This window comes from Aulonocara stuartgranti, assembly GCF_965226115.1.
Source record: "Aulonocara stuartgranti genome assembly, chromosome: 20".
Classification (NCBI taxonomy): domain Eukaryota; kingdom Metazoa; phylum Chordata; class Actinopteri; order Cichliformes; family Cichlidae; genus Aulonocara; species Aulonocara stuartgranti.
This window is the reverse complement of record NC_138956.1, coordinates 32,072,664-32,084,975: the sequence shown is the minus strand read 5'-3', so window position 1 is coordinate 32,084,975 and position 12,312 is coordinate 32,072,664. Positions and strand designations below refer to the sequence as shown.

The 12,312-nt window shown below is 37.6% G+C and overlaps 1 protein-coding gene across 3 annotated transcripts in view; it reads left to right on the top strand.

Moving 5' to 3' along the window:
* The window catches only part of acap3a (ArfGAP with coiled-coil, ankyrin repeat and PH domains 3a), a 70,173-nt gene that overhangs the window by 44,936 nt on the left and 12,925 nt on the right, over window positions 1–12,312 (top strand). For all 3 annotated transcript variants that reach the window (XM_082518918.1, XM_082518917.1, XM_082518919.1), the window contains 9 exons: window positions 1,391–1,449; window positions 1,704–1,887; window positions 2,956–3,000; window positions 3,090–3,185; window positions 3,464–3,538; window positions 6,177–6,188; window positions 10,461–10,573; window positions 11,841–11,892; window positions 12,189–12,289. In XM_082518918.1, the coding sequence (XP_082375044.1) occupies window positions 1,391–1,449; window positions 1,704–1,887; window positions 2,956–3,000; window positions 3,090–3,185; window positions 3,464–3,538; window positions 6,177–6,188; window positions 10,461–10,573; window positions 11,841–11,892; window positions 12,189–12,289 (737 nt within the window). The remainder of the gene's footprint in view (window positions 1–1,390; window positions 1,450–1,703; window positions 1,888–2,955; window positions 3,001–3,089; window positions 3,186–3,463; window positions 3,539–6,176; window positions 6,189–10,460; window positions 10,574–11,840; window positions 11,893–12,188; window positions 12,290–12,312) is intronic.

Below are 12,312 nucleotides of genomic sequence, written 5' to 3'. Positions count from 1 at the left end.
AATGCAGACTGCAGTGTTGTGTTGTACCAGAATCCTCCTCTCCTCCCTCTTGCTTACTTCCTCACTCCCTCCCTCTCTGCCCGAGTGACCTATTTAGCAGCAGCAGCTCTTGCACACTGACTGTACTCTCTGAGCATGAAAGGGAAGAGGAGGGATCTCGAATGTAAAACGCCAAACTGAAGGCAGCATGTTATTGTGTTGGAGCAGGGGTGTTTGAGTCACAGCATCATTGCCTCTCCACTCATTCAAACAGGCATTAATGTCTGATTTCCATAATTTACGAGCATCTTTTGAAAACAGCTGGGCTTTGTCGCCCTCTGCTGGTTACTTTGAAAGTCATATCACAATAGGAACATTGTTGCTTTCTTCCAAAAGACTTGGAATAAGAAATGCTACATTACATTTCATCCTGAATTTGAACTAAGTTCATACATCACGCAATACAATAAATATACATTTGCTGCACTAATTTGATTGGGCATCAACATATGGTATTTTCAATATGTACTTATTTATTTACAGTTATTCTAATATTAGTCTGCTGACTGGTTTGTCGAACGCTTTTTACTTTGTGGACCACATAAACAATAGCATTCACATTTTATAAATGATGCATTTACAAAAATGATGATGAGCAATGAGATGTTTTCCACACTAAGCCAGCCCGATGAAAGAAATGTTAGAGTAGGAAATAAAAAGCAATAATGATAAAATGTAAATCACTAAAAGTACTTCTCTTGTTTAATTGAATAGTCTGTTTTAAGAGTTTATCTATTATATACATTGCTCTCATAAACTTATCCTTATTTGATTTGTTTTATAAATTTTGGCAGTTTTTTTCTGATATATTAAATTTCTTTGACTGTAATTCGCCAAAGAATTTCCTGTAAAATTGAAATACAGTTTTCTTGTAAATTTGCAAATATTTCATTAGTAAATTTTGACCTTTTTTTTTTCTCTAAAAATTTTTTTTTCTTGTAAATTTCCTCCTGTTTTCTTCTCGCAAATTAGCCAGGATTTTTTTCTGTAATATTTCCAGAGTTGTTCCCTTGTATAATTGTCAATATTTTTGCTTTTTATTAGTTTATATATATGTATATTAATTACATTGGGGTAGTATGGCTGGTCATGGGTGATATCATTGTTGTAAAATTGAATATGAGATAACTGCGAAAAAGCCAGAATGTATACCCTCCCTTTGGCAGGCTGGTTCTGGTCCTCTTGTCTAAAGTGTCTGGTTAAATTTACTGGTCACAGCTTCCATGACCAAAATGAAATCCCGTGATAATAACTTTATGGTGACATAAGCCAAAGAATAAATAATAATGAACTAGCAATGTCTAAAAGTATTATAAATTTCATCTAATGTCTTATTTGTGACCTGTTTCAGATCCTGTTTGATCAAGCCCAGCGGTCTGTAAAGCAACAGCTGCACAATTTTGTGAAAGAGTAAGTAAACCTACAATTTGCTGAAGTATCCCTGTAGATATTTAGATGTATAAAATATTCAATACAGGTGGGAAAAGGATTACTCCACAACCTTTAAAAGGCCTACATGTCCTTGTTACCCCCAAAAACCTTTCTTAAGTGTTTAAATATAGAACAGGCTACAACATTTTGCAGCCCAGACACGTTTTTTCAGACGTAACGTTAACCTGCAACGCTAATGTCTCACTTGTATTTTGTTCTATTTTGTTTGTCAGGGATGTTCGAAAATTCAAGGAGACAAAAAAGCACTTTGACAGGGTGCGTGAGGACATGGAAATAGCACAGGTGAAGAACGCTCAGGCACCCAGGAACAAGCCTCACGAGGTCGAAGAAGCCACTAGCGCGCTGAGCATCACCCGCAAGTGCTACCGACACCTCGCTCTGGACTACGTGCTACAGGTCAGAAAAACACTGTAAAAAGAAAAAAGACAACATATAAGATGTACTAAATACTCTCACTGGACTAAGATCTAAGAATGTACCGAGTAACAAATCATGAAAACTACACCCAGGCACTGATTTTGAGCATCATTTTCAGTTTCAGTTACCCAAAAAGAGTAAAGTTTTAAGAAGCAGTGTAATCCCTTCAGACTCATTTGCACCCCCACGAGACAGCCTCTTGTTGCCATTACAATTAGACCATGATGTAGCCTGTCAGCCTGCAGCGACGTCTGCCAGAGCCCTTCTGCTTGAGTGGCGCATGCTTTGCTCTGGTCGCATTTAGCATGGGCTTATTTTGCCCACACGTTTACCAGGACTGCCCGCGGGAACAAAAGGAGACTGATTCAGAGCGATCGCCGTGATGGCCGTGCCCTCTTTCCTTTCTTCAGTTTGTCTGCCGGCAGCTTTCTCTCACAGCTCTTAGACATCTTAATCTATTGAGTTTTAACTTTAAGTGTCTCGAGGTGGAAAAGGTTAAAGCTGCAGGGCGATGTGCTCTATATGGACGTAACCTCTTAAACGTAGCACAAAATATCACTTAGGTTTGCATCAGTTGGAACACAGAATGCAAAGGCTTTGCATTCTGTGTCCCAACTGATGCATAAGGGCTGTTTGTTACAGCAGTGAGAAGGAAACAAACCCATCATAGGGCCAGCTGATGTTTATTTTTGTTGGTCATGTTATAGATAGATAATAATGTCCACCAGAGGGCGTTAACTTAATAGTTTGTGTCAAATAATATTTAGTGTTAAGGGCTTCAACTAAAAGATAATGTTAACCCTGAGTGACTTAAAGGAGAGTGGTGTTATTTTTGACCATATTATACTTATACTAATACTAATAATGTTTTAATGCAGTCTATCTTCTGGGTTTTATTAATTTATATAAATTAGAATTTACATATGAAATCAGACATATTTGCAAATTCATGGTAAGAAATATTTTTATAATTCAAAATGTCAGTGGGTGGGGTGAATGACCACTCCCTTGTTAATTATAAACACTTCATTTTTGTTTTTTCTGCAGATCAATGTACTTCAGGCGAAGAAGAAATTTGAGATCCTAGATGCTGTAAGCCGATATTTTATTCTTTTAATATAGTCAAAAAAAGCATGAAGGATCTGTGCACTTCTTAAAGTTAATTTTCATTTCCTACACAGATGCTGTCATTTATGAATGCCCAGTACTCGCTGTTCCAGCAGGGCTACAACCTGCTGGATGAGATCGACCCCTACATGAAGAAGTTGGCTGCAGAGGTGAGAGGTGTGATTGTTCTCACCACCACTCATTTCCTCAGGCACCCTGGTTTGATTGGTCCTCATTTTAACTATTGATACCAGCCTGTTACATAATTTCAATTTCCATTTAGTGACTCTCTCGGTTACCCGAAAAGGCTCGGTTATAGTCAGCTAATCTGAATCATCCCAGCTCTGACTGTATTTACAGGATTTACAGTATATTTTAGTTATTTAACAGCAGAATGAATACTGAAACAACTGATTTTTTTCTTCTTTTGTGTGAATTGACTTTTAAGTTGGATCAGCTGGTGATTGATTCAGCCATGGAGAAGAGGGAAATGGAGCACAAACATGCAACGATTCAGCAGAGGGTGAGTTCCTCTTTTTTTGTTTTCCCTCGATTGATTAAATAGAACGTGTACATAGTTAATAAACTAAGTTTGATTTTAAAAGAAAGTATGTCACAGGTCAAAGGTCTTGGATTGGAGTTTTCATTTAAAATTGTTTCTTCTGCTTTGTAATGTTGCCATCTGTGCTCATCACTGAGCCAACATAACAACACCATTTCTCTGGGGACGTTGTATCGTGTAATATCTCTCTTCAAAAAAAAAATGTTATGCTAGTTTATTTCTTCCCAGTTTATTACAGAAATTTGCACGTTTTTTCCCCCCTGGTAATTTTGTCTGTTTTCACACATAAATTAACCCTTTTTTTGTTATATAATTTCCTATTTCTTTCTTTTATATTTGCAAAATAGCCTTTTCTCACAAATTTGTTAGGTTTTTTTTCATATAAATTGGCCATTTTTTTTCATCCTGTCTCTGTAAATTAACCTTTGTCCTAGCAATTGTATCACTCGTTCTTTTGTAAATTTACAGCTTTTCCTTATTAATTTTTCCCAGAGATTAGATTTTTTTTTACCCCTTTTCCCTGTTTTCCTTTTTGTCATGCCATATATGAAAAAACTATAACAAAATCTCAAATTTGCAGAATAATATAAAGATGAATGAAATTCAGATTAAAAACCCCCCCACAAAAACATATAACAGAAGGAGTAAAATAAAATAGTTTGAAGGAGATAAATAAGAAAATATGTAATGGAATATTGTGAAATAAAATTAAATGCAATAAAAGTAAAATATGAACTAATTTAAATAGATAAAAGCTGATTATGATACAATAAATTGAAATAAAATATTTCAAATTCACTCAGGGAAAAATATACACAATTAAATTGACTTTCCAGTCACATTGATACTATATCACACCTCTGAGATCCAGTCTGCCACTTGGACCAGTTGATCTGTTGTGGCTGGAAAAGGATTAGACTTGTGCAGCTGAGAAATGTTTGATTAATCCCCCTAACAAACTCCAGGCATTGATTAAAGCATTAAAGCAGGTAGATTTAAGTGTTTTAACAGATATTAATCCTGCTGTTGTCTGCTGTGAATGGTAACTGTCAGCACTTTTATAAGCTGATTTATAAGCAGTCATGTAAAGTGCTGACTGTATGGGTTGTATTTTGGTGCCATAAAAAGACTCTAAAAAAAACTTGACTCTACCAACACTGTATCCTCTGGGTGTCTTCTGGCTGTAAATGGGTGAGATCTGTCACACAGAGGGTGCTGAGCCACATTGCCTGTGATTGTTTTGATCACAGGCAGATTGCCACGGTGGTCTGTAGTTCGTATAGAAGATGTGGACTTGTCTGCAAACACTTGCAGCTGAGCAGTCATGAAAAAGTGCAATAGAAACCAGAAGTAAAGAATAATAAACTAGCTAGCTATAGTGAACAAAAACTGCTATTAGTACTAGTGATAATAAGCTAACATTAGCATGCTAACAGGTGATAGTTTGAACTAACTTAGGTTTATTCCTTAACACAGGTTAAATAAAAATGTTTTTCAGGTTAAACATTATATCTCATCAAGTCTTTATTTTTAATTGGTTGCATAGCAACAAGTATATTGTAGAGTCAAAACACTGTCACCTTTAAGTAGAGCTGTCAATTCTTTGTGTTGTTTACCATTATTAGCTAACAACTATTTTAGCTACGATCCCACAATGTCATGTACAGAAACTCTACGGTTTCATAACAAAATACCAATCCTATTAAGTAGTATCTACTAAATACTACTTAATTGTTATTTTTTTATTCAGTGAGCTCTCATATTTAACATATTTTAATTGAGGTTACTGTATTTTTTTTTTTTACCTTGTTGAACTATTTGCCTTGTTTCCTTTATTTTATTAAGCTATTGTATTTTCTTTGATTTACTATTTATTTTTGCTTCACAAATGTTTAATTTTGTTTTTACATTTTTCTATAAACTTTTAATGTAACTAAAATTGAGCTTTTTCCCCTTTTAAAATCCTCAATTGTCTCAAAAATTTGCAATTTTTTCTGTTGATTGTGTCTGCTGTGACACTCAATTTTCCAACTTTTGGAGTAAATAGAGTATAACTTACCTTGTTTATTTTTTTAAATTGTCAGTATTATTGGCTTTCTAATAATTTTCCCAAAAACAAAATCGACAAGGTTAGGCATGGCAGGCATGTTTAATAATTTACAAAGACTTATTTTCAGCATGGGTCTGGATCGTCTGGACCCCAGGATCAGTGACCATCTGTCAGTCAGCTCTGGTCAGCCTCCAGGCATTGTGGTCTGGGCTGAGGATAGACCCACAGGGAAGGGATGGGTAGCATGTGGGGCCAGTTATTGATCTGTTAGACACTAAGCTTCATCAAACATTGATCACCAAGGGGCCTGTAGTGGTAAATAAACTAGCTGAAACCGCACTGAATGAAAACATTTTGTTATTTCAATAGGTGTGTTTTGTTTCTCATTCCTAAAGTGATGGAAATCCAGTAATGAGGATAATCAGAGGCGCGCTGAAACTGAAAGATTAGCCTATTATCCTCATTTTAACCAGTCTGCTGTTGGTGGTGCTAATGCTCTCCTCTCTTTTCTTCTTCTTGTATGTTTCAAATGCCACCATCTCCTCCCAGACCCTCATGCAGGTGAGTATGCCTTCATCTGTCTTCCCATGTGAATTCTGTTTTTCTACTTCAAGCACCTCTTTATTTTAGTGTCAGAGGAGGCGGTTGCAGCTTAGCCCACAGTGTTAGCAGGGAACATTGGCAAACTCCTTTGAAGTTTTCTGCAGCTGTAGTTGGACTCCTGAAGCCTTGAGGGCAAGCTGAAGTGCATCCTGAATCATTTATACGAAACAATTAGAAACACTGAAGTTAGCTTGAAAGGCCTATGTAGAACCTGTCTCTTACATGGGCCTCTGCAGAGAGATCATGGTGGTGTACTAAAATAGACACCGGTCTAACATTTTACCACAGAATGTGCTTTTAAAGTATAATATAAATCAGTCAGCTTCTCTATTTTTTTTTTACTGATTCCCTGGGTTATTTCATTTATATACATTATAATAATTAATGTCTAGTTTCCCTGAAGCTCATTTGATGATTTGATTTGAGGGTAGGATGTTCAGCCTCTTTTACTGTCAGCTGCTTTTAGATCAGTATTGGCCTACTTTGTCATTTGGTCTCTTTTCTTCTTCATCACACTGAGCATGTGCAATAAGGTTTGTGTAAACTTACACAGGGCAAAGGGGCAACTGGGGGGTAGAAAGGGAGTTAAAAGTACTCCAACTGAGAACTGTCACTATTGCTGTGTGGGTACACATTGCACAGTGCAGATAGCTAAATGCCAGAGCCATTCATTTTTAACCACAGGTTTAATGGAGAAGTCCTGTCCAAGCTCTGCCTACTATCCTAGATTTAGGTAACCAGCGGAGTTCTGCCTGCTGCCCCTTATGCATCACCAAGTTTATTTTAATTATGAGGTGTTCCACATGGTTGTTTGTGATTTAGTAATGATGAAATATTTTCCTCTGTAAGTTGGTTACGTCACTCCAGTTAAATGATATTTTCCTTGAGAGCTTGTTAAATAAAAAAACAGAATTGTTTCTTAACTTATTGGCTTATTAAAATTCCAAGCAAAAAATGCAATAATGGCTATTCTTTTTTGTCCCGTTTAACATTTTCTGAAGTAATAGGTGCCCCAGATCTGCTCTGTGTAAATACTTTTCTCCTTTCTCAGATTAGATGATGTCCAAACACTCAGACCTCATTAGACAAATTTCCAGGTATTTGGGGAGAAGCTTTATTTCCACAGGAAAGTTTTCTTATAGCCCAGTCAGGGATTTAGGTAGCTGCTAATCCATCAACATCTGCTATTGAGGATGTTGTTAAAGCTCATTGTTCAATTAAAGCATTAACCTTAATGTGTGACCAGTGCCGTTCTTTGTTGTTGTCTTGTTGTGGTTGTTTCCTTCATGTTGGCATAACAGATCAGTTCCAGGAGACTGTTTAGTATCAGTTTAGTATTTTAAAGGATGTTCAGGAAACTTGTAGAAAAAACCAAGCAGGTTGGTTGAGGATTAGTGGGAAGTGGCTAAGCAGATGTCTTACAGGTATGACAGCAGTCAGACTGTAGTATTAATGAGAACAGAAGGATGCTGCAGATGAGTGATGACTGTGTAATCACTACAGCCAACTGGGCTCACCATTTGGTGTATTAGGTTTGCACACCAACCTGCGTACAGGAGCAGCAGGTGGATGAAGTATCAGGACACTGTGTTTTCATCATCCAGTGTTCCCATCTGTTTTTTCTTTTTCCTGCCTGCTGTTCCACATCAGTTTACATATTTGCTCGTAATACTTTGAGGCCGGCTGCTTGTTTAATAATTCACTGATGGTTTTTTTTTTTGGTCTGTGTGACGTTGCTTCATTAAAAATAGATGATCTTTGTTGTGGATTTGAAAGCTTGCAGAGTGCAGAGCTTGTTCAGTGTTTCCTCCAGCGTGCGGCGATGTGCAGGTAAGCTGTGTCGACTTGATTTCTCGCCGGCTTATCAGTTACATTTCAGGGATTTAAGTGGGCAGAGCTGCTGTCAGTGTGGCCGGTAAATCAAGCCTTCAGTTGTAGGATTTGTTTGGGGTCTTGGCTGGCTGCCTGTTGGATTCTCAGTGGGTCCTCTTCAGTAAGGGAGGTGTGTTTAGGGAGTTGAAACTTGCTTTTTTGGAGGGTCAAGAGCAGCTACAGGACAGCATAGCAAAGTCCGCAATTCCTCCACACCTCCCTGCCAGGGATACATTGGCAGCTGTATGGTAATTAGCCATAATCTGGAGGCTCACAGGGTGGCAGGCAGGTGGCTGTAGTGGAAGGCACACATGTCAGTGTTGGAATTACTCATCGGACTGCAGCAGCACAAAGCGTGAGAGCTGCAGCACGGAGACAGACATGCTTTTACTCTGAGGAATCCACTTTTCAGGAGCCGTTTTACAAGTTTTTTTTGTGCATTTTAATGTTATCGGAGCATTTGAAGCGTTTGAGAATGAAGATCTTTTGCCGGTTCGACCGTAGTTTGGTGGGTGGTTTTGCACACTATTCATCTTTATTCTTGTTTTCTATTACTTTAAAGGAAGCAGTGCTGGTAAATGCTTTGTGCTATAACATCCTGTCGCTTTCTCCCTTTATCTCTAGCTTACTTATTCTCTAACATAGCTGTCTCTTGGCACAGTCTCCGATTAAACTCTGTCATAATGCTCAGTAACACATGCGTACATGCGTATTAATGTTAAGAGCAATGGACACAGGAAAATGCAGTCATGCAGAAAAAGCTCAAATTCATGCAAACTTTGAACTGTGGATTTGCGTGGGAATTTTGCATCATCCATTTGTAGCAGGTTTATTTTGTCATCTCATTTTGGTTTCTGGCATGTGTTGTTGATTGGAAGCCTAATCAAAGGTATGTTTGCTATGTTTCATTGCTGTTTTTGTTTAATAAAGTTACTGTAAGTCTACCTGACTATATTTCATTAAACTTGGAGAAGTGGTGGAGGATGTGGAAAGAAATAACATGATGAGTTTTTCATATTAAAGAGTTGCTGATGTGATAGTTTCCTCAGGTGCTAGCCGAGATTTGTGTTGACTGGTTGCAGCAGACTGTGACTCCGTGATATCAATGCCTGTAGTGTTCTCTGTCTGTGCATGGGCTGGGCTAAAAGGGGGGTTCTGGGGTGTCACTGTCCACTCTGAATTGTCATGTAATTGTAACTATCGTTGAAAATTACATCGAAGGATGTCTAACTTCCCTTTTTCTTGTGGAAAACTGTTATCCTGTAAATATAATATAACTAAGTATGTTAGATAATACTAAAAGTAGTAAAAGTTTTTACTTTAATTGCAAACGGAAAGCAACAGATTTGAGTTTGAAAGATTTTGAAGGACTCCTTCTTATGTACAGTCCTTTTTGAAAGTTTTGGGAGTTGGACAGATTTTATGTCTACTGTTTGTTGAAGCTTAGGCAGGAGGTGCGTACAAAATGATTATAAATGACTCATTTTTAAGTTTTCAAGTGCATTTGTTTGTTTTTTGTTTCCTATGAGCCTCCATGAGTTGTTGGTTACTCCGCTCAAAGTCCCTGTCTCTGCTCTGGAATTCATTCATGTGTATATATTCAAAACGGGGACGTGTGTAATGCAGCAAGTTGTTCTATTATTTAAACAAGCAGCAAGAAGCTAATGGTGTGCATATCCCCCATTGTTATGAAACAGCAGAGTAGTTTGAAGGGTCGCGTCAGCAGAAACGCTCATGTGTTCTCTACATTTGAACAAGAAACAGCCTAAAACCCGCTCTGCTGGGACGCTTAGGTCTGCTATTTTCTCCGGGCTGCATGCATGCAAAGCTGAAATTTAATACTGGATAAGTTAATATTCTGTCCTGCTGCATATGAAATTACTTTTAAGAATGTAGGTTACCAAAACACTGAAGTTTAAATGATTTCTTCCTGCAACCCTTCAGGGCCTCGACTTGGCCTTCACCCCTGCATACCTGCTTGCTTTTGTCTTCCATTGGCCAGCAGTAAAGGCAGTCATGAAAGAGGCTGAAGGCGAATTTCACATGAATCACTGTGTTTATGTAATAATCTGCATCACAGTCACATCTGTTCCCAATGTGCCACAGAGTTAGTAGGCATGCAGCTTCACATGTGACCATTTCTACATCACACGAGTTATGATGATTCAGATGGTTTATATACAGTATGTATGCTGGTATTTGAGGAATACCTCAGATGCAGCCTCTTCACTACAGAAAAATTTTTGGTTTTCCTCATTTGGCCATTAACAGGTTAAAACGACACCCTGCCAGCAGTAAATAGGCCTTTGGCTTCCATCTGTGACAGACAGGATTTATTTTGCCCTTCTTCTCCTTCAGGACTTTTCCTATGACGAATCGAAGGTGGAGTTTAACGTGGATGCTCCTAATGGTGTGGTGATGGAGGGCTACCTGTTCAAGAGGGCCAGCAATGCGTTTAAGACCTGGAACAGGTAACTACAAAAATCCACACAAACATTTATGCTACGTAAGCCTCATCTCCTTTTCAAAGAGATCTGACAAAGCAGTTTTACTTTCATTATACAATATGTCACGCAATAAAGAAAAGTTTGGTTACCAGGGTAACCCCGGTACTCTGAAAACCGAGTGAAGTTTTAAAGGGAATATTTTAAGTCACAAAAATGACAAACTTATCGAAAGTACTAGTAATAATTTGGTGAAATGACGAGTAAAGAAAATAGTTAGGAAAATATCTTAAAAACGAGTAGTTATGGACGAAACAATAAACACAACCAAACAAATGGCATTAATAAGCAGGCTCAGTATATATTGCTCAATAGAATACTTCATAATAGGCAGGAACTACATGAAGGAAAAAGGTTAAGTAGAAATAAAGAAAATTCCTATTTACTAATAGGACTAGAATTTATTAGTAGTTCATTTTAATTACATAATTTAGAAAATATAATGAATTGTCTTTATAAAGTAAAATCTCAGATTCAATTAAAGAGGATAAAATCTTGAATTTCCAGTCAGAAAGAGCCTTGAAGATACATTTTTATTACCTTCCTTTAACATAGATGGGCCATTAAAGAGTTTCTTAATGCAAAACCTGAAGCAGAAGGAACAAAAAAATTATTCTAGACTAGATGCATAGTCATAGTTAATACATTTGTAAATAAATACATGGTAAATGTTTTATGTTATCTTTTATTAATGTAGGGAAATGTGTTCTCTGCATTTAACCGAGTCCTCAGTGGGGACCAGTTCTAGCTCATGCTATGCATAATGCATTAATCACGCAAACTGTGACGTCAATACATCACCAGGACCTGCTGGAGGCTTGCTTGACTCTTTCTCCTAAGCAAAGGATAGATTAGGAGAGACAGAAGCTGTTAAAGGTGAATTCATGGTGTTATTAAGATTTTATTAATATAGAGGGATGAATATGTTAGAGCAGCCAACCAAACTTTGATGGAGCCAGCCGAAGCTCAAAGGTTTGTTCTCTGGGATCAGAGCTTTTAACCATATGTCAAGGTCCTGTATCTCTTAAGGCTTAGAGAATCTCTTTATAAAACAGGAGATTTGTTTGGCTCCGTGATTTTAGTCAGTTATTCCAAACATAATCCAAAAAACAGAGGAGGTGACCTACTTTAGAAACTTTATAATACTACTAATAAAGAGTAAAATACCTTAAAAAGGTTGTGATGATGTGATGCATCCCATTTCAAATGTTTTTATTTCTCTCCCTCTGTCTAGACGGTGGTTCTCCATACAAAACAGTCAGCTGGTCTATCAGAAGAAGCTCAAGGTAAGTCCACTTTAGTCCATGTCAGCTTTCTTTAGGGATGATGTGGCTTGTGAGAATTTAGTAGTGCTGTTTATGGTGATCTACATTGAATTATGCATGTTAAGCAGGTCAGAGATTAATAAACATAAAATAAAAACTGCTCTGTCTGTTTTAGCCTGAATGCTTAACCTCTCGGGTCTCAGTGTACCCTCAGGGGGAGCCAACAGCTGGTCAGGAAAAATGTATATTCTAGAAGGAAAATGGCTGTTTTCTGTGTTGATGATATCAGGAATGAGAAGATGTTTTTGTGTTTGCAGGATTCTCTGACGGTGGTAGTGGAGGACCTCCGGCTATGCTCTGTTAAACCATGCGAGGACATCGAGAGGAGGTTCTGCTTTGAAGTTGTCTCCCCCTCCAAGTAAATAAGCACGATGCCATGAT